At 40.0% G+C, this 22,797-nt stretch overlaps 1 protein-coding gene across 2 annotated transcripts in view; it reads right to left on the bottom strand.

Moving 5' to 3' along the window:
- Positions 1-1,500: 1,500 nt before the first annotated feature.
- LOC111219468 (protein FAM19A2-like) overlaps positions 1,501-22,797 on the bottom strand; it is a 92,993-nt gene continuing 71,696 nt past the window's right edge. For both annotated transcript variants that reach the window (XM_022742154.1, XM_022742155.1), the window contains exons 3-5: positions 11,382-11,531; positions 10,411-10,535; positions 1,501-2,226 (exon numbers count right to left, since the gene is read on the bottom strand). In XM_022742154.1, the coding sequence (XP_022597875.1) occupies positions 2,215-2,226; positions 10,411-10,535; positions 11,382-11,531 (287 nt within the window). In that variant the 3' untranslated portion in view covers positions 1,501-2,214. The remainder of the gene's footprint in view (positions 2,227-10,410; positions 10,536-11,381; positions 11,532-22,797) is intronic.

Here is a 22,797-nt window from a genome sequence, read left to right as displayed (position 1 = left end):
GGCGAATTGCATGCAGGAATGAGAAATTAGTCATTACTGTAATTTAATGATTTCTAACCAAACAAGAGGCAACCTGGATCGCTAACCATCGCAGCCCTCCTCACTCCTCCCCTTCAGCGCCGGTCCCTCGGGTCTGATCTTCGGGAGCAAGCCTTCTACATTTTTGCTTAATTAATTATGTTTAGTATAAGGAGCATTCTGCGGTGAATGCACTGTTTCAATTACAGACAGAAATTGACTTACAAAATATGAAATTCCCCATAAAGTGGTGGCTTGTTTGGAGTCTAGACACCCTTACAATTGACTAAAGCTTTCTCTGCCTCAGTGTTTGGATTAATGCAAGTTTAGTTTCACTTCCTATTTGTCAAAACCACATTGAACACGGTTACTGGAATTTCTTTAAGCTGTTGTTCTTGCACAGATGGTCTGCTCATGTTTGTCTTAAGAGTCATAAACATGATACCTATAGTGAAAAGTTACATTTCAGAAATGTGACTTATTACCACATCAGAGGAGGGACCTCCATAGTATGTACTGTGTGTCCTGTCCCCAAAGTGTAAATGTCACGTGCCGGTGAAATATAAATACATCTCCCACAGTTCTCAGCCTCCTCACAAACGCCTGCCTCTAACCTGCTTGGTTTCCACAGAGAGGGGGGATGTAGCTGCATGATATCAGTAATAATAGTAACCACAGAATATATGTGTCAAAAATAGATGGATGTTTTATTTGCCCTTGGACCCTTCAGACTGAGAAGGCTGGCATGGTCACTGGGGCTAAATAATCCTTCTCTGTTATGCTTTGGTTTTCTGTCGTTGTCCATTTTCTCCTACTTCCCTACTCAACGCCACCAAGCCTGAATCCCTCAGGTTTATTTTCTTTAAGCTTTCGGTGACATGCACTCCCAGTGCTTCTGGGATTTTTATCTGGTTGAAGCTTATAGGAAATTATTTTGAAAAACAAAAAACAAACAAACAACAACAACAAAAAAATAAATAAAAACAGTATTATTTTGTTGGTGATGGGTAATATAAATCTAATCTACCACAATAACCGGAGGCTTGGATAACAACATCTAGGTTTGGACATGAATCAAACAGGATTAGGGTTGTTTTAGAGTCAGAGCTAATTATCAGTCTCTCCCTGGACCAGATTTCAGATGGCTTTTTGTGAAGTGTGTTCATTTTAAGAAACAGTGCAATGAGATTTTCCTTTTTGTATTTTTGAACATGGCCTATTTTTGCATTTGCTGATTTTTGCATTTCACTTCCATCATGAATACAACCTTAATTAGTTGTCTGCTTCTCTCCTCCTGCTTCTTCTTGAGTTTGACCTGCTAATTTGCAAAGTCCCAACATCTCCTGCCTTAACAGCTTTGTGGCATGATATACAAAGAGCATTAACACTGATTGTAAAAAACCCAATGTTTTCCATATAGTGATATCCATTGAGTTAGATTTATTGAGATAATACTGACATTTGTAATCAGTTGTTGTCACCAGGCTTTGAAAACGACAGATATCATTAAAACATTTTGGCAGAACTCAGCTGTGTTGACCCTTGGTGACTTGTAGTCAAACATCATTACATTTTTTTCTGGGTTTTATTGTTGTGGTATCGTCTTTTGTCTTTGAAAAGAAGACTTGACGTCCTAACAAACTTAAGAAAGCCAAACACTTGATAGTTTCAAATCAACAAAAATGAAACAGAAGAGATATCTGCTCCATAAGGCTAAAAGGAATGAAAATGATCTCACTAGATCTTCAACACAGATATGCATCAAGAGTCCTGGGGTTCTCTGTGGCAAGAAAATAACACAAAAGTTTCACATCACATGGTTTTGTTTTAAGGGTGATTTTTTTTTTTTTTCTTGTGTAACCCGCAGTCTTGAAGTCAATAATTACTTTCATGGTAGAGTCTTCTAGTCCATGGGAATAAAACTATAATACAAAGAGAGATTTGGTGAGCAGTAGAGTTCAGAGACAGCTACTGTTGATGCTGGATCTAAAGTCAGGAATCTTTTTGGATATGTAGTCTTATATGACGCTCCCTGGTCCTTTTCCTTCATTCGTTCAGTGGAATGTCCGTGATTATTGTCCTTGTTGGTCCCTGGTTTCCACCAATCCACAAAACACACGATATCCAAATGTCCTATGGTGTTGGTCAAAGAAATAACGTCTGGTTCCAAACAAGGTTATCCTGGACAACAGACGACTATCGTGTGACCTAGAAAGACAGGGAAAGAAAAAATTAGGTTTAGGAAAAAAAATCATGAATTTGGGTTAAAATAAAGCAGTGGTTCTCATACTTCTTCAGATCAAAGAGTCCTAAACCTGCACAAATTAGACCACGGACTCCCATCTGATAATTATTAGTGTGTGAAAAGTGTTTGAAAAACCAAAATAGTCATACATTCTGTCATTGCGTTACTTTTGGATGGAATTGTAGTGAAAATAATTTATTCCCCTTTTTGCTGAACCAGGGGTCCTTAGGCGGGTTCCTGGGGGTAGCCCAGTACCCCACTTTGAGAGCCCCTGTCTTAAAGTACCTTAATGTCAGAGGACCTTTGTCATGATGGTTACAATAATAAACACATGGTTAAGGTTGTAGAGCGAACACGGTCAAAAGAAACAACGCTGACGATCTGTTTCACACAGGAAACAAACAGTCTCTTGTGTGAAAGTCCCGTGTTTTGTCATGGGCTTTGTGTTATACTATGTCACCTGAACACCTCATAATCGCTATGACCAACAAAGTCGTCTAACAATAAAAAGTAACTGTGGGTCATAATGAGCTGATTGCCCAGATGTACTGCATGCGCTTGTTTTTCACAGGAGGGCATTCTTGTTAAGTACTAATTCTTGAATTAGCTAAATTAAGATGATGAACATTGCAAACAGCATTGGCTAAATCAGCAAGTTAGCATTGTCCTAATGCATATGATAGCATGCTGATGTTAGCAGTCAGCTCAAATCACTGTTGTGCATGGCCACAGACTCTTATTCTTGTTTTCGTCTACGACTGATTGATTAATTGACTATTTCAGCTCTACCTCAATTTGTGGCTTTTTCATTAATTGTTTTGGAGCTGCACATCTAATGGCCCATCTGTCAAAAGTGTGACAAGTTCAATGTGTATATTTCCATCTGGCATGTTTATAATTCAAACATCTGTTGTGTTCTACAGCAGAAGTGGAAAGACAGTGAGCAGCTTGAAGTCAGACATAAAGCAATGTATATCATGCTCAGTGATTTCCATGCAAACAGTGGGAATATTATTATTCATGATGGCATACTGCTGGCATAAGTATTCTCAGACATTTTCATGAATATTAATCTGAGGGATTGAAAAATGCAGTTTGTACAGCTCTCACTTTAAGCATAACTCTAAAAATACTCAGCCAGGTGAATGTTGTTCCTTGTTGGTTTGCCCTTTAAAAGTAGAACACAAGTAACTTTTTGGCTTTCCCTCTTATGTTGAAGAACTACAAAACCAACACACACAGAAACAGACTGTTTGCACATTACTGTCATTCAGTTAGCAGTTGTCGTGGTCTCACCAGTCGAGCCAACAAGGGGTTTACTGCGCACAACCAGTCGACCAAGCAATACAATTCTAATATCTTGTGGAAGTGTGATTTTTGTGCTGCTTGGAGCAGCAGCTGAAGACACTTGACGCTGTTTGGGGAGCCACAATTTAATTTACACTTCTATGTGACAATCCTCAGTAATCATGGGTGTGAGAAAGCATAAAAAAATGATTTGGTCTTGCTACTGTTGCAGCAGCAGGCTGTGGACATACATTCGTGAATTAATTTAAGCCACGTTGTTTGGTCACAACATCATCAGAGGAAAATGGTTTTCATGATGGCCTCCAGCATATTTCTAGTGACAGCAACATTTCAGATCTACTGCTGTGGCACAATATTCAACCCATGAATGCAGTTACAAGCATAGTCATGCTGATTATTGTTATAATGATAATTATGTAATAAGAACAGAAAGTAGGGAACACAATTGCAGGAGCAGCTTTGCAAAGGAATTTCCCCTCATGAGAGACATACGGAAGGGATGAAAGAGTTTAGACACAAATGACAGAATAAAAAATAGGAATAGTACGACCGTTAAACTGTATCATAATTAGTGTATGAATTCTTGAGATACAGCCAACAATGCGTTTTGTAAGGTCGCGGTGACCTTTGACCTCTAACTGCCCAATTCCACTCAGTTCACCCTTAAGTCCAAATGAACATGTGTGCTAGATGTAATGAAAATCCCTCTAGGCATTATATTGTATTCACAAGAACATGAAGTCACAGTGACCTTGAACTTTGACCTTTGCCCGACAAATTCTAACCAGTTCATCTTTGAGTCCAAGTGAATGTTTGCACCAAATCTGAAGAAATAACATCGAAGCGGTCTTGAGGTATCAGATTTAAGATTTAACACCAAAATAGTGTTTTGTGAGGTCACAGTGACCTTGACCTTTGACCTTTGACCACCAAAATCTAATCAGTTCCACCTTGAGTGCAAGTGGGCATTCTTGCCAAATTTACAGAGATTCCCATCAAGAGCTCCCGAGACATTATGGTCAGAAATTCCATCAGATACATGAGAATGGGACAGGCGGTCGTACGTACATTCGGAGGCACGGACCGGACAACTCCAAAAATTAAACTTCATCAAAGCAGTTAGTATACCGCGGTGTTGTGGGTGTCCCTGTGAGGGTAGTCAGAAGGGAAAACACACAAAGGGGAATAAGGAGAACAGGAAGCAGCTCCTGGAGGTTTGATGCGGGATGAAAGACCACACTTGACTGGTCAGCTGAAGGTTCAAAGCCCCATCGACAAACACACTAAGAGCCTACCTTTGATGGAGAGCTACTGAAGCGTATGTGTGAGCACATGGTCATATATGTGTGTATTGCCTACTCATTATTATAAAGCAGTAAAAAAAAAAAAAAACACCTCTGAATCCTGATTGTTTTAGACATTCATTGAAGTATGGTAGGTACTACTCCACTAATGTCTTAATGGGCTATTAAAAAAAAAAAGTCATGAACAGAATAATTTAGCTCCTCTTTCCAGGCTAACCATTGACTTAATGTCTCATTTCCTATTTTTCTGTTTTCTTCAATATAGGGCATAGAAAATTAAACTGACACGACAGCTTGGTTCAATTTCCCTTTGTTTTTACACCATTCTTGATATGTGATTTTATCCAACTTGAAGTATTAATTATTTTTACCTTCTTATCCTGTACATGGCAATCTTGCTAACTTCTTATAGCAACTTAAAACAACAGGGAAGTCAGTTTTCACAAATACCTGTAAGTGAATGTGCTCTTACCTGGTTCCTTTAAATGTAATCAGTTACTTTATATCTACTATTTTATTATTTACCTCAGTATTGTGCTTAGGGTTGGGGTTAGGCATGTGTAAATATGTATGACCTTGCTGCACCTTCTAATTTAGTATATGACAGTAATTCAGTGACAGTTGTTTATCTACTAACTGGAGGTGAGACTGTTTCGTCAAAAGCTGTTTCCAAGGTCAGGAATGTGCTTCAGATTTTAAGTCAACATGGAAGAAAAGTCTTAAGAGTTGTTTTGAACTGTTACACGGTAATTGAGCAAAATCAATCTACTGGTGGAAACCTCCAAATCAGCTACTTAATGGACCATGAGGTGAGATTGAGATTGTTTCGTCAACAGCTGTTTCCAAGGTCGAAAATAAACGTTGAACCTCAACATTTGGCAGCGTCTGTGGGTGGGAAGCCGGTGAAGGATCACTGCATTAGCGATTCTTACTGATTGGCTGGGTCATTATTGCCACTATTCAACCCTGTCTTGTAGAATCAGAATCAGCTTTATTGGCCTAGTATGTGTTCACATATAAGGAATGACTTTGTTCTTTTTACTGCTTGTCATGGTATTTACACACAGAATAAGATAGAAAGTCATACTGCAAGATATTCAAACATAAACACTGAACTACTGTATTATGTACATATGAGTCGCTGAAAAAAATAGATTCCTATATAAATACTGTATACAACAGGCAGCAGTGAACAACAACATACATCCCGTCTATGGACAGGGTTAGGCAACAAAAGCCAAGTCAAGTCACCTTTTCTCTATTAAAGCAGATCATGATCTTTCCCTAACCTTAACCAAGTTCTGTGAGTGTCCAAACATAACATAACATGGACATAATGACAAGTTTAGTAATGCTATAGTCACTGCAAGTGTATACTGCAGGATTGGATATTTTGGCAGAAAACCAAAACGAAAAATTAACAGCGTCAGGTCATAATCTTAATAGTACATATAATTCAGTCACAATTATGTTACCTTGACAACATATTTACTGTTGCAAACTGTATAAAAACAGAATTTATAGGAGACAGGCTTGGTCTGTTGCGTTTGGTAATAACCACACCAAATTGGGAGAATAGTGCAGTCCAATAACTAAATCTCAAGCAGCTCATGAGCATAAAGTATTTTATGGCTAGACTACCATCCTTCATACATATGTTGTGGAGGACATTTTCATTTTCATTATGTCTTAAAAACAAATCTAACTCAGACAGCTATCCATTACCAACCTTCAACACATTCTCTACAAACGTCATAGCACCTGTCAAGCAGAAAGGCTCTGTGGTTCTTTTGCCTTCTGCCTTCTGATTGATAGGAAGTGAAAAGCAGGAGCTGCTGCTGGGGTTATAATTCCTGACATTACCAGCAGGACTATAAAACTAGCTGCTCCCGGACATGCAGAGAAAGAGGGAACAACTGGAGTTGTCCAAGAAGGGGCCTGCAGGGTGTTAAGACGTCTGATTTATTGATGTGACTTCATCATGAGGTGAAACGACACCATCATTTTTTATCAACAACGCCACCGCTGGACATCAAAGAAGAAAGGATTTATAGTACTGTGTGAGGCGTGTGCTGCAGCTGAGGACTTTGTTTACACCTATATTAAGTATCCATTTTTGCCAGGCCATGTTTTGCCATGTCTTACCTGGTAAAATAAAGGTTAAGCAAAATAAAGAAAAAGAGAAATAACATTAAAGTGGTAGTTCAGATTATTTGATGTGGCGTTGTGTGAGGTAGTTATACATAGTAGTAGTGTATTAGTTGTAGTAGATTCAGATCGGCTTGCTCCCAGTTTAGAGAAGCAGACCGGCACAGAAGCTGAGCGATGTGCTGCTGTGGACGGGGTCATACACAACAATGTGGTTTAGCCACTTTTTGTAAAAATGCTCACCGAAATAAGCCAATATCAGTCTTAAGTGTACGCTTCATTTTGAATTTTTTCACCCCTTCAGCCCACTGTCAAACAGCCCTCATGGAACTACATTTTCTCAACTCACTGACCAACGTTATCACAACGCACAAGCGGCGCACACTGTATTACGCTGCAGATCAGCTGTTCAAGTCAGACAGAGCTAAGCGTGAGTGCGCTTGTGCGCATGAATACGGGAGTTCAACGGTCACATGCCTTGAATATTAGTTGTCAGCCGTTTGCATAGAAAGGACTTGGTCTTTGTTATTTATCGGAATGTCCAGATTACTGTCATTTCACTAGTCAGCATTCACAGACTTAACTAACTTGAAATTTGCAAGTTAAGACGTGTGACTTAAAATTGGAATTCACCTAAAGACACTTAACGTAGCTCTGGTAGGCGATATTATATCTAAAAGGAATAAAAAATATATCTCAAATCGACGAAAATCTCTCCATATTTATTATCCTGATTTGGAAACAATGCAGGATGGGTTAGATTTTTTTGACTTCATTTTTCAAGTTATTAAAAAGACGTGTGTCACTTTTCTCAGAAATTTACCTCATTACGCCGACACCACACTTGTGACGCTGAGCTCGATCCTCAGCAGAGCCCTGTCGTTCATTCCCCGGAATGATGTTAACTGTCCAGGAAGCTTGGGTACTAGCATGCACAGGTCCATCCCTTGCTGGCTCTCTGTGGGAGGCAGCGAGGCCACGAGCATGGAGCGACCCCCGCTGACTCCCAAATCAAAAAAAGAGTCGAGGTTCTGACGGGTCCTACTAACCACCTGGACCCCTGCTTGTCTCTGGCTCTGTTTCTGCTTTCCCGTGGCTGTGTGAGAGGGCATGAATTATTAACCCGGCTAAAATAAAAAGCTCTGCTTTGTCCAGGCCTCCTATAGCCATGAATAATGGAAGAGGCAGCTCAACTACAGGCGTTTGGTGAGTCAAATACCAGGCCGTGATGGATGGCTAAGGGCCCACTGTGTCCCCCCCCCCCCCCCCCCCCTCACCTAACATCCAATTCAGGTCTACCACACCCTGAAACCTAAAACACACGTCCAGATAACCTCTATTAATCTCTGGGAGTGCTACAGCTTGAGCCCTCCTGCCCTGTATTGGCACATCCCACTTGACGATTTGGCTTCCTGGAGGGATTTTCGTTTGCTTTTTATTTGTCTGTCCCTTGTCTTTGTTTGCCTTTCTTTTGTTTCTCGCTGGCACTTTTGAAAACATAAGCAAGACCACACTAACTTTTCAAAGGCACGACCCGACTCAAGCGTACTCCCTCTTACCAAGAGGATGAGATGGACACACGTGAGCTGGAGTTTTCCACTTTGAACCGGCAAAGTCACTGGTGCACAGTCATACTGTTTATTACAGATGTGATAATTGATTTTCCATTTGCAAATTTGTCATGTGCTATGTGCATCCCCTATTTCATTTCTCACCTTAACCACCAAGTGAGAAGGGCAAGTCTTATGATGATAATCTTGTTTCTATATTTATGTCATCCATTTACATCTGTTTTTTTTTTTTTTCTGTTCTCAACACAAAGTTTACTTCTGATCTTATTATCGCCAAGAGAATAACTGACATGTTCTTCCAACCCTGTGAAACAGATTTTTGTGAAATTATACAGTAGGTCTATGAAGAAACAAGAGAAAGGTCTTGTTGCATATGTTAATGTGACACATCGTGTATATTCATGATTAATGTTGACACTAAATAAGTTTTCAGTTTTGTAGTTTTAAAACACACATACTTATCTCAGCGTGTCTGTAAGCAATTAATGATTATTGATGAGAGCACTGGCATCATAGAATACATATCAATCTACAGTATATTTTGAAGTGCCCATTAATTGTCAGTTAAATACATGAAATTGCCTGAAAATGACATGGTTTGTCAGTCTACAAATACAAGTTTGACAAAATAATCTTCATGTCATAACAGAACACTGACAAGTGTCGTCAAATGCACAATAAACTGACACTACATTGAGACATGAATATATTCATCTCAGGTCATCCACAAAAGCAAATTAAGTCTTGTACACACTCAACCTCTATATTGTTTTTTTATTAGTTTTGTATTCTTGTGGGAAATGTTTTGACTTACAGGTCATTGAATGTAAAATCTCTATTAACACACCACTTGGAAAAGGACAGAGACCTTCCTTTTCAGACGACCTTGGTCCAGTCGCTTAATCCACACCAGAGTTCGATTCATAGCATTCATATACACCAGATTTTTTGTGCGTTTTTTGTGAGAAAGCTCCCTAAAGGCGTCTTAAAACGTATAGTTTGTTAACTCAGTGGAAGAGTTGGTAAACTGCTGATCTCGTTCATCTGCACTCTAGTATGTAAAGGGAACCTGGCTACGGGAGCCATTTAGCTCAAACTTGTAGAGTAGGCTCTGTAGTCGTGTCAGATTGTTGACAGAACGAATTAACTACTCCAGGTCTGCACGCAAGTATGATCTGCCTAAAACAAATTGTACAAATGGGGGAAACAAACTATGGTCTGATTCAATCAAACTAAACAACGCAGGTTTGAAAACAGAACATCTTGTTTTTATCCTGTTGGCTGCTCCCTCCAAAACTGGACCCAATCATCTGATGGGTTGGTAGATTGCTGAATACCTGCTCTACTTGGCTCAACCAAATTAGCAGCTTAAGTGAAATACAATAAATCGCCTGTAGTAACACTTTCACAACAAAATGCGAGATGTAACTAAATAGATAGTTGAACCCGACTCACCTCCTTCTACTGTTCTAAGCCGATTGCCTCAAGAAACACTTCACTGGCTCTCCCCTGTGAGTCACATTTTCCTCTCCTGCTGCCTCCTACTCTGCTCTCATCTGAAGCCGATAAAGAAAGAAATCTTCTCCAGTGCTCTCCATGGCTCCGATTTCTTTATTTGTTCAAACACCTATCTAGCCCTCCTCCATTATTCTAGGGTCTTTTTTTGTTCCAACTAATAGCTGTGAATTTTGCAGGGTTTTGTTTTGTTTTTGTTTTTTACTCTTAAAAATCTTGGAAATGTGAGTGAATCTGATGAAGTATGATCATTTAAAAATACCTACTGTGTGCCCACAAATATTTTGTCAGTTAAACCCACCTTAGTTGTCTTAACTTTGTTTCCTGTACTGCAGCTCCATCCTTTGAGATCCGGCAGCACTTTACACTCTTCGCCGTCCATGCAGGGATGCATCTGGCACCACCACTTCTGTGCAACTATGGATGCTTTGTGGGGAGAAAAAAATAAGGAAAACAGTATAAGAAAGAAAGAAAGAAAGAAAGAAAAAAGTTACAGGAGGCAATTAACATCATGCTGTTGGAAAGTGTAGCCTGGTTCTGCCCTGGCCGAAGCAACAACAAGTGCCTTCAGTTTCTGTACACTTGATTGAGGAGAGTGCCTTTTGAGCACTGGCGGACAGCAGAGACCCGTCAGGCCTGCCCCGGTGTGTTTTCAGGTCTGAATTACAGGGCGTGGGTCAATGTCAAGCTGGTGAGTGTTGTGAGCAGGCGCATTCAGTGTAAGGAGGGTGGATGTTTGTATGTAGGAGGGGTAATACAGCATGCAGCAGAGGTTGGCGCATCAAGGTCTTAAGTTGCTCCGAGGAGGCCTACAGGGGAGAAACAGCTTCATGAAGTGAAAAGGGAACTGTCAAAATGGAGGAAGCCCCTGTCAGAGTCATTAGAGTGAAAGGAGGAGATAGGGATCGATTCACCTGCAACCGAGGCCACTTTTGACATGATATTAAATGACCTGGCCTTCAGTCTACTCTGCTGAACACAAGGTCTGATACAGTCTCAAAAACAAACAAAGAATGAATGAACTGGTGGGCAGTTTGATTTTTGAAGATTATAAAACCTTTGAGAAACACAGAACAGCAGCTTCATGAAAATCCCAACAGTGTCTTTTTTTTTTCTTCTTTCATACAATAACCCTCTCATACTCAAATAATCACTGAAATAAGCACCAGACACAGTGACAGGTGTGACAGTTTTGAGGCGCGCCGCATTTCTACCCTAATCACAAGTCGGTCTCAAATCATTACCAAAACTGTAATGAGATGCCTGGCGTACCGTCTACACAAGATGGAGCTGCTCTTGTTGTTCCCGCCACCTGTCCAGGAAAGCAGGAGCATTTGACAGTCTGGGATCTCTCTTCGATCTTGTTCTTGTTGCAGCATCGGTGCGCAGCAATTACCTCACAGGTTCCCGCTTTCACATGAACTGGAAGCACAAACATACACAATGGTTAGGGAGCATGTGACGCCTCTCTCCTCAACAGTCATTCCACTTTTCATTCATTTTTTTTTTTTTTTAACAAAACATTATAGCAACAAATAACAGAACAGTTTGTTAAGGCATTAAGTCTCAAACCCATTCCTTCCAAAAAAAAAGATGTAAATATTTTAAAAAACTGGTCACAAACATGTCGTTTCATTTTGAAAAAGGATGAGTGCTGTCTTAAAAAAAAAAAGCAGGGATTGATGCAAAATAAACTATGCTGCCCATTTTAATGGAAATAAAAAAAAAAAACATCCCATGTGGCTCATTGATGCGTTTTTAATTTTTGGTCGACAGTGAAGGTGTATGGTACAGAGGAGTACGTTAAATCAGGCTTTGACAACAGACAATACTTGTTAGTTGGATCAGTTCATTGTTGGTTTTGGTCTTTTCATGGGATTTATTTAAATTCCACTTAAGTACTTGATACACATTTCATACACAATCCTTGAGCAAATATTTTGTATAAAATCGTGACCTTAAAGGAATCGTCAAACATTTTGGGAAACACTCTTATTTGCTTTTCATTGATCGAGTGACACTGTATCTGTGTTAGCCACCACCAGCTGCCTGTTAGCTTAGCTCAGCCCTAAGACTGGAAACAGGGAAACAGCGTTCTGGTCCTGTAAATCTCTCTTATTAAAATGTTGTATCTTATTTGCTTCATCTGTGCAAAAACAGCAGTGTAAAAATAACAGCTTTAGATGTGCTGGCAGACAGATTTTGTTACGTTTGGACAAAGCCAGGCTAGCTGTTTCCCCTTGTCTCAAGCTTAGTGCTAAGCTAAGGAAAGCTAACCGGCAGCTAGCTTTAGCCTCATATTTACCATGCAGATAATAATAGTGGCATCTAACTCTTGAGTGTTATATTTATTATTAAATCTCAGAATGAAGCTGAGAAAAGCCGGGCTGATGCTGAATATATTTGCATGTCATATATATATATATATATATATACACCTTACAGTAAGCTTACTGTTGGTTTTTTTGCACTACATCAGACAAAATAGTGTTGTCATTGATGTTATTGTTGGTATTGTTGTAATCTTTATTAAAAAAAAGGTGAGGGTAATTTTTTTCTCCCCATGGTATCGAAAATGGTATCGAGTATTGAGTATTTTCCTGGGTATCGGGAAATTCTAGTATCGCGACAATGTGTATCAACCATGCAGTAAACAGATCTACTGTACCACCCATTATTAATATGAATCTCCAATGATCGTGATTACAGTTTTCATACAGAGCCTACAGAAATCTTCCTTGCCAACAATTCATGTATTATGCAGGGCTCAAGGAAGCTGTTCATAAAGTATAGAACAGACAGTGCTGAGAAAATGTTCAATACAGATGCATCACTGAGGAAGAGAGATTCTTGTTTTGTGTACTGCGATGCTCACAAAAGCAGGTGGTAAAACTTTAATCCAGTGTATAAATCTAGCGCTACAGAGGGTCGAACAAGGTTTCCTCGGCGGCGTGCCTCCACTCCTCCTTTGGTAGAAAGAAAGCGAGTCCTGTGAGGGCGTTTGAGTAATTTCTCAGCATGGTCTCGTTTCAAACATCCAAACACAATGGCTACTTGAAATCCAGGTCATCCCCCAGGTGGAGGACCTCAGCTTTGAACCCCGGCGTAGCCCCACCTGTCCATGTATCCTTGAGCAACATACTTAATCAAGTGACCCTGCACCCCCAACCTGAGGATGAACAGAGCACTTCTCTTTTGGGATACAGCTAATCAAGTTATATAACAAAAAAAAAATTCCTCTAGAAGATTACTTGATTAACATCGCTAAATTGCTTATTTATGTTAAAGAACATTACAATATCAATTACAAGGACAGTTTTCATAACCACAGTCACAGGCATTAAGCTGGATCAAACATCAATACTGCTCTCCATTTTGTATTCATTACTTTCTGCATAGACTCATCACCATTCTGAGCATGTTTGTGTATTTACACGTAACAATCAGGATTGGATGGGTGGCTGGAAAAAAAATAAAAAATTAAAAAGCAGTGAAAAAAGTTTTTGACATTCCTTTCAGATAAGCCTTAATTATGCCTGCAAAGATTTTCAATTTGGAGCTTGACTTGAAAATAGATTGCAGCGAGCTTCTATCTTCCCATTAGCCACCAATCCAGAAATCTCATCTACAACATTAAAAACATTTTGCTTCCAATCAATAAGGTGCTATTCACATTCCCACAAAAGGCAAGACAACAATTGCCGATTGAGTGCTTTTCACCGAGCAGAAACTTACTGATGCAAAAACAGGTCAGGCTCCATGCCCTTGATGTGATTATCTTTAAGCCACCAGCACGCCCCCCGGTCAAAGTTAATTTCAAAAGTTGGAATAGCTTAGATAGAATATTCAAAGTTTGTTTAAGTGATAGATATGTGTGGACAGTCAGTAATCACAAGAGGTGAGACGAGCAAAGACAATCATTGTAAATCACCTGATTATAAGGGAAAACAAATAACCTGTTTGCTGTCAGTGTCTCTAATGTGCTCACTAATTCTAAGAGGCCAGCATTGCATGTGGAGACTGCAATAAAATATTAATTTTCTATTACTCTTACAATATAATTGAATTAGCTGTAAAAGAAAAAAAAAATAAAGCATCAAGGGACCCGTGTCACACTCAAAGCCTTTAAAACCTCCTCAATCCTGTCGACTAGTCTTGCACAATGATGTGCATCGTTGGCTGTAGTTCTGCTGTATGTACGCCCTCGCTGCTGCGGTGTGAAAAGGAGGAAGGAGAGCTACAGTACAAGCTGCGGCTGAGTCTGGCCTAGGACTCTCAACTCATTAAGGTGCAGGAAGCGGCTGGTTGGAGCTGCCCGTGTGGAGAGAAGTGCTGATTAAAACTGGAGCTGCTCGCCAAGGTCGCTGACTCTGAGGCTGGACCCAGAACCACCATGCAGTGTGGACAGGATGAGAGGTCAGAGACCAGGGCGCGGTGGTCAGCATGAGCAGGTAACGATCCATATGAGAAAAAACAACCATGAACTGTCTTGACTACTGTTGTTGTTATGATGTACTGGGTATGGAAGACGATGGTGAAAAATTATAATGAAGAACATTTTAATAAAAACAAACTTTTTTTTTTTTTTTTAAAGAAAACTATTTATGGCATTTTTTCTTTGCAACAGCCATTCAGTGCATTTACATTCAGCAATTCTCTCTCTACTTAGTAGTTATATTGATAGTAACAGAGTCTGCCATTCCCGTGCTGGATTCAGATTCCCTACCTAAGGGCTTCATTGGAATAATTGGAAATCAATAACTTTTTAGCACTGTTTATATATAAAGATTAAATTCTCAATAATTTGTTATAGAGATAATTAACTGGACTTAAACACACCTACAGGCATGTATATGTGTGGGCAGGTAGGAGGTGGTTCAAGGACACTTCAACACGAACAGTGGGGATGACCAGTGAACCCCTGATTTTGTGGTTGTAAAATGGTCTATCTAACCACCAGGGTCACCCTGTCACCCTGTTCACAGGGTGCACAAACCGGCTCTTTATATAGCGTCACAGAATGTAAGGGTCGTGCAGTGTAACACACATACAGGTGAGGCACGCACGCACACACACACATGGCTGCTACATGGCTCACAACACCTGTGATCAATACATTTCTATTAAAGCACTTGGGACGCCAGGCAACCGCGCCACCAGGAGGGAGAGATGAGTGACAAAGAAAGGTGAAAGGACAGAGACCACTAATGAGAACTGGCATAAGGCCCAACCCTTCAGACAATCAATGCCACTCTGAAGCAAACCACTCCGCTCCACAATGATATTCATTGATCCCTGATTGATAAATGCCAATATGCAGCCAGAACCTGCACAGAGCGGGAGGAGGGAAGAAAAAAGAGGGAAACCATTTGGCTTTTAAGTTCGTTGCTGATCTACACATCTCAACCAAGGCCAGCAAATACTGCTTTAATACCAGCAACCGTGTTCCCTACACATAACTATACCGTAGCTGCCATGTAGGAAGAAAGAATATTTAAAAATTTGATATTGGATTTTGAATCCTGTCATTGAACACAATTCAAGGTTTTACAGTCGTCCAACACTGACGCTCTTCTCTGGGGACAGACCTGATTCATTCATATACACATATTCAGTCTTCTCTGCTCTGTGACAGGTTTGTTTGTGACAGCTGATGTTGAACATCATAAAGGAATCAAGGTGCTGTGAAAGTTGGATTAATCACAAATTTTATAACTGGCTGCTGTTTAAAAAAACAAAGAAGGAAATATGTACTGTCATGAACTGGAGCCAACAGTACAGCTCATGAAAACATAAATGTAATCCGACCAACGAAACGTAGGAGCTACGCTGACTGTGTCTAAATATAATGCTTGATCCCTGCTCCACTGTACTGTATGAATCACGTAAGAACATACACAGCTCTGGTATGTGAAGTGTAACAAGTGCATTAAAACTTAAAGATTGACAATAACTCAACCTCTTGTTGATTAAATTAAACTGGTGGAAAATGATGTTTCTGACAAGCAGTCGGTTTTCCCATTTATAAAGCAACTGTGTATCAAACAAGGCACAGCACTGGCCATTAGTTGGTGGTGAATGGTGAGGAACATCTAAAAGCAGAAAATATAAACCCGTCATTACTTTTATGAGGGTATAGGGCATTTATAAATAACTATGTGAATCCTCTAACACAAAAAAGGAAGAGCTGATGGATGCACTCTCCTTTCAATTTGCTTATTTTACCTGTCACGTCGCCCGATGCACTGTCTTTGACTTCATAACATGTTTGTCATGCTGCAGTTTGCTAATGTGATGACAAGAGGCAGGCAGGAAAAAGAGACAGCGTTTCCCTTGAGTTTATTTATAAAAATGTCTTCATTTGCATTCTTGTATTAGGTGGTCATTTTGTTTTTCACCATGTTTTTATGTTCTATAACGTTTCACAGAGACATCAGGAAAATCAAGCCATAAAATGAGAGATACAAAGAGATTTGAAAGGGTTACATTAAGAGCTGATTATACATGGATGAATTTTGTTAGAAAGTGAAATATTTGCAAGAATCCAAGGTTATAGTGTTTTGAAGCTGATCTCTGCAAAATTCACTTACATAGGCCATTTACATTAAAAGTAGGATGTAATTTGTCCTTTAACTAAAAATAAATCAGGTCCCAGCTCAAAAAGCCCTTCAGGTATTCCACTGGAGACTAAACCTTATGGGTCAACTCTGTACATTCATTTCTGTACTGAAACCTGTTGCCAGTCACCAGGCAAAGTGCTCTCCTGTTGTCCTTATCACAGAACTAATCATACGGGTTAGAGCGAAGCCACGGGTCGCTTTCAGCTTCTACAGCAATCAAACAATTGATCTAACATGCAGGTAGGGAGGCATCAAGAACAACACACTGTTCCATCTGTCAGCTGCATGACTGGCTGTATCAGCCTCACCTGGCCAGTCAAGCACGAGAATACAGTAATAGAGGCACAACAGGGGGATACATGAAAACCACAAGTGCGGCGTTCGCTCTGTGTCTGACAGGGAGACTTCACTGACTGCAACGAACCAGAATTAGAAATACTTGATGTGCCAGTTTGATGCACAGAATGTTTCAATTGTCATGGTCACAATGAAAGGCTCTTCTTTTGAAAAAGAAAAGAAAAATCCCATCTCATCCAGATGTGATAAAAAGAGTCTGTCATCGGGGTGAAGTCATGTATGAATTCCTGGAACAGTTTTCTATGTGCACCAGTTTTGGTAAGCGTCTTTCCAAAATTGCTCATTTCTCGAACATTTCTGAAACAAGGCAAAACATACCTGGAGACGCATTATCTCCCATCACTGACAGAATTCCTTCTCGTTTTAAAATAACACTAAATTCTCAGTAAGATGAATGTTTGGTGAGATGAAGACGAACTGCGAACTGCAGAACTGTATAAGCTGAATGCACAAGACAGATCTTCCTTAAAAAAGAAGTGCTTAACATCACAAAGCCCTCGTTAAATATGACATCCATAACTGCAGCTTCATAGGAACTGGCAAAGCAATTAGTGTTACATTTGCAAACCATGTTCACCTCACCGGTACAGGTGTGCAGTGGGACCTTAATGTAAATCCAAATCAGTTATTTACAGAAGTGATAAAGATGGAGTCAATCATTGTCAACTAAACAGCTACGACCTGTAAAACCCAATCAACAACTGGAGTAAATGTGACGTTTCACTAAACAGATGATATTAGAGCCGGAGTGATATTTTGGCAGGATGATATCAGCTGATCTGTCTATCAGTGTTGTGCAAAAATTTCATACACTACATACAAAAAGTTAAACGTAAAAATGAGAGGCTGTTATTTCTTGTCTGGGAGCAGTGAACTTAATGGAGTCTTATCAACACCGAGAGAGGCAACCAGCAGACACTCGAAAATGCGCCCAGCCGAGAAACGGATAAAAATCACAACCTGTCATCTTTACACTACATCATCTTTTGTGAAGATTAAACAAATGAGATAAAGCCTGTTAATTAGTGTGCTTTAAAAGGTGCTGATAGGCAGATCTTATCACATTTGGACAGAGCCAGTCGTCTCCTCGTTTCCACTCCTCATGCCAAGCTACTTCAGGTGTGTCTTGGGTCTGTACCTGACGCTGTCTTCCATCAGTCTTGACATTGTTAGACATTGTTTGAAATCTCTAAATCTCCTGATTTATTTTATGATCATCATATCACTGCAACAGCTGTTGACACAGAATTGGTTCAGACATGTGGAGCTATGGCTCCAAAGGTTTTTACACACATAAAGATGCTACTAAAGGCCATATATTCCTTTTAAATGCCAAAAAAAGGCCAGATGTAAAAAATCATAAATTTCTACCATGTTAGTTTGTGCCTCTGTAGTTCTGGTTCAGTATCTCTCATCTTCATTCTGACGTTTTGGTAAAAGTTACCAACGACGAGCAACGACTATAATCAAAAGAGTCGAAGAACAGTAACCCTTTTATTTCAGGTACATTATTTTACATTATTTTTACAGGCTTGTGCACAAAATGGCGGGTGTCTGGTAACAGGTTGATAAAGGAATAATGTGGGTTGTCTGATGGCCTAGAGGTCGAGACACATTCCTTATACTACTGTATATCCTCCGTTCAAACCTATGTGGCATTTCATACTCCTCTCTCCCGCTATCTCCCTGCTCACATTCCCTGTATGTATGTATCTCTACTGTGAATTGAAAGCTCTAATGCAAAATCAATTTTGGCCAATGTCTTTAAACAACTCTCAAATGTCGGTATCAGTGCCATTCTCAAATAGAAAGTATCATAATTTTAAAAAATGTGCCAGAGCTAAATATTCAGAATTTTTTTGTTCTCGGCATCCAGACTAACCTGAACATTACCTTCAAAAATTCCTTGTCAATCAGATTTATTAGAAGAATAGTTTTATTGCATGTCACTGGCCACTATTAATGATTTGAGCTTACCCACCTAAATATCAATACATATAATTACAGTACAATAAATAATATGGAAATGCGTAAAAATAGACAGAAAATAAATACTTCTTCAAAGCTGCAGTGCATCATTATGTAGCCAGAAGAGAGAGGTCTATAATGTGCGCTCTATAATCCCTAAGGATAGTTTTAGAGTACAATAACAGAGATAAATATAAGAGTTTCCTTCAAGGTGCTTAGTGGATAAAAAGGTTTGAATTCATTTAGGAACTGTGTACAGTTTACATGATGAATAAGAAAAGGCACTAAGGTTTGAAAGTCAATGACCTGTTACATAACCTCAAACAGGAAAATATTCAAATAGGGCTACTTCATGGTTAGCTACCCCACTTTGATGCTGATTCTCTGACACAAAAACAGCCATAAGGGCAAAATATGAAGCATAATATGGTTTCTTTATTAATGGCTGAAACATGTAGATTAATGAATACACAGCGAATCCCAGATTAATTTATACAATGATCAGCTGTGCACTCCTGCACGTCCTCGCGTCTGCTCACGGAGCTGAGATTGTATGAAAGAAAAAAACCTAATTACAGAAGAAAATTACAGCTTAAACGTTTAATTAATAAACCATTTACACAGCAGTTTACAGAAAGTCACTTCTAAAACAGAACTAATCAAGAACCTGGTCATCTGAACGCCTAGTACAGAGATCAAACAAGCACACTTGAGACACACGCCAATCACAGGTGGCCGGATCAAAGGCCTAAAAACGTTCAGTCGAATTAACATCAAATCAAATGCTATTTCCCGACCGCCTTGTTGACATGAACACACGTATCAGCCTGACAGGAAACAAACTTCCCTTATCCACTGAGGCATGAAGCAACAAGTCCAGCTTCAGTGGGCTTTCACCACAAAAGGACAGAGAGCAAAATATACCGTGTGTACTTTCTGTTTCAATCCGGCCCCATGCAGCGTGCTACCAGTCGGCCTTTTTCAGTCAGGAAATGCAGAGGCAGATCAAACCACTAAAAAAAAAAAAAAGAGTCACTTCCTGGCCACGGGCCCAGACCGCAGAAACAGCAGCATCCATAAAAACAGAGGTTTTAGGCCATTCAATAGAGACACCCTATGAATTAGTAATGATTCAAATCATACTGTTTGCTCCAGATACCGATAACCCATTTTGACGACTCAAAAGCCTCTACATGCTGAACACAACTAACTGCAGCATATTTTTCAGGTAAAACTGAAGACCACAACTGCCAACTTCACACAGCCAAAACACTCATTCAAAGGAAATGTGATTAGGTATCAAAAATAGATCCAGGTAAAGCAATTCAAATGGCCACATTTAAAAAGAAGCTTTTAATGTGGCAGCAAGCACACCAGAGACACACTGAGGTATTGGTTTATGAAACATTCATTACTTTAGCCTGGTGAGAAACACGAAGAGAACCCTCACAAGACCAGTGTTTAATTGGATTACCGTATTCAGAAAAGATTGACTCATTTCTACCCAGCTGTAAACCTGCTGAGCTGACAATCAGGCCCAGCAAGACCCAAAAATAAGTATGAGAGAGACTGAGGCAGGAGTCTGGTTTAAAGGCAAACTCTATCATTTTTGTCTTTTATGAATATCGGTCAAGATTACATGTTACTCACCTCCTCAGTTAAAGAGATAAAAAAAAAGAAAAAGACACTAATTGAGACAAGGAGATTCTGTGTTCTATGGCTCTTCTTCTCCAAAAATGAAGGCTCCGCTATGCATGTATATACAACAGCAATAAGGAAAATTACAATGTGAAACATGACAGGAGTTGCTGGTAGTGATGAGCCCACAAAGACTTTGCCGTTGCCTGCAGCTCTACAGAGCTTTCAGGTCATTGGCGTTACAGCCCACACGTTTACTGTTCTGATTCACCCTTGCAGCTATAATCAGTGTTGTTCCCAGATGCAGAAGCCAGCTGTTTTTTCAACAAGAAACACTGATAAACCAGCTGTATATGTCCAGCACAAAACAGAAGACAGACGCAGTTAGGAACTAGCTGGTAAACATACTGGAGCATTTAGCAACTAAAGAGCCAGATATTTCCCTCAGGAGCTGGTGGAGACCAAAACAGAGCTAAAAACAAAGAGTGAACATTGTCCCTAAATCTGACAAGTGGAGTCCAGATGAATGATAGTGTTGCTTCATGTCTGCCACATCAGTAAACAGGAAGACGCTGGCTAACACATATTTACAACAACTTCCAAAATGATAATGATAAAATGATAACGTGTCAGTGTTGTATTTACAGCTTGCTGCCCCCAAGTGGTGAAAAATATCAATAAATACAGTTCGAATTTTATCAGCTCAAACCGCAGAGCACAGCACATAGTGCTGACCTATCAAACTACGTGTCATAGTGGATCTGCTTCTGTATGTTACGCAGTTTGCTAAAACAGCTACGGGAATTTCTATTGCTGCTTTCAGTCACACTCAAAGACAAACGTCTTCACAAGATGGTCTTCACCTGGAAAAATTACAGCATTTGTAGTGACAATTAATCTCTTGTGGCTGTGTGACTAATGAGTGTAACCTGTCACAAGTTAAAAAGGAAGCAGCGGGAAGTTTGACACAAGAGACCACCGCTTCAAAATGTAGTGTTTTTTTGTTTTTATATAGCGTCTCAAGGGGCTTTACAATCTGTACGGCATGATGACACCAGCTGTGTTTACACAATGGAGCAACGAAGTAGATTTACAGTTTGGACAATCAGGGTGACAACATTATAGATTATAAACATTAATTAAGAATACGATCTGGGAGGATCTGAACCACATGACTTCCTCTCCACCATGAAGTAAGAAGACAGACTTCACAAACATACAAGAAGCAAAAACCAAGCACATCATTCACACGTCCAGGAGAAGGAAAACAACACACAGAAGGAAAGAGAGACGAGACGAGGTTGCTGGGACTCCTGGAGGACGAAAGTCCACAACCAAAACATCTGAAATGAGGCACCAACAGCCAGGAGAAGGAGAGAGAACCCGGGATGGCTGATGGTCAAGAACAGACGCAGAGACAGCCTGACTGAAAAAAGATGAGATGAGAGAGAGAGAAGCACACAGCCTCGATGCTCATGTGCTTGAGGGAATAAACAAACAGATGGTTAGAGAGATGCAGTGTCAGAAAGTTTACAGTAATCTCATCGGCAGGACCACATGGACTGTACTGTACGTACTAGGTTTAATGGATTCATTGAGACTGAGACCGACGGGAGAATGGTAACAGGTACAAGGTCTGAAATAATGAAACTGAAAGTTCAGGCGAGTTCTGAGTTTTGAGTTTTGCTGCAGTTTAAGAAGCCAGGGTCGACGGTAATCACTCGCCAAGAGCAGTTAAAGTGGATGGACTGATCTGTCGATTGGTAAATACATCAGCACCAAATTTGAGAAGGTAGTAAACATAATGCAGGTGATAGGAGGAGACACTCAGATCAGAAAACACTATCCCATGTGATACAATTAGGTCAAGCTGTCACCACTGCAGTGAGCAGGTTCACGCACAAACTGGGTGAAACCAACAGTATCAATAAGTGCCTGAAAGGCTTTACTGCGAAGATCCGAGGCCTTATTCAGGTGAATATTCAAGTCGTCTATAATTATAAGCCCATCAGAATGAAGGACAAGGTCTCAGATAAATTCTCGTAAGGGTCAGGTGGTCCGTAGAGTACCACAAGGTCAAAGTCTGTTGCCCTGGATAAAGCAAT

The sequence above is a fragment of the Seriola dumerili genome, unplaced genomic scaffold (genome assembly GCF_002260705.1).
Source record: "Seriola dumerili isolate Sdu_G_001 unplaced genomic scaffold, Sdu_1.0 BDQW01000066.1, whole genome shotgun sequence".
Classification (NCBI taxonomy): Eukaryota; Metazoa; Chordata; class Actinopteri; order Carangiformes; family Carangidae; genus Seriola; species Seriola dumerili.
The sequence above is the reverse complement of the archived record's forward strand: the minus strand, read 5'-3'. Positions and strand labels throughout refer to the sequence as shown.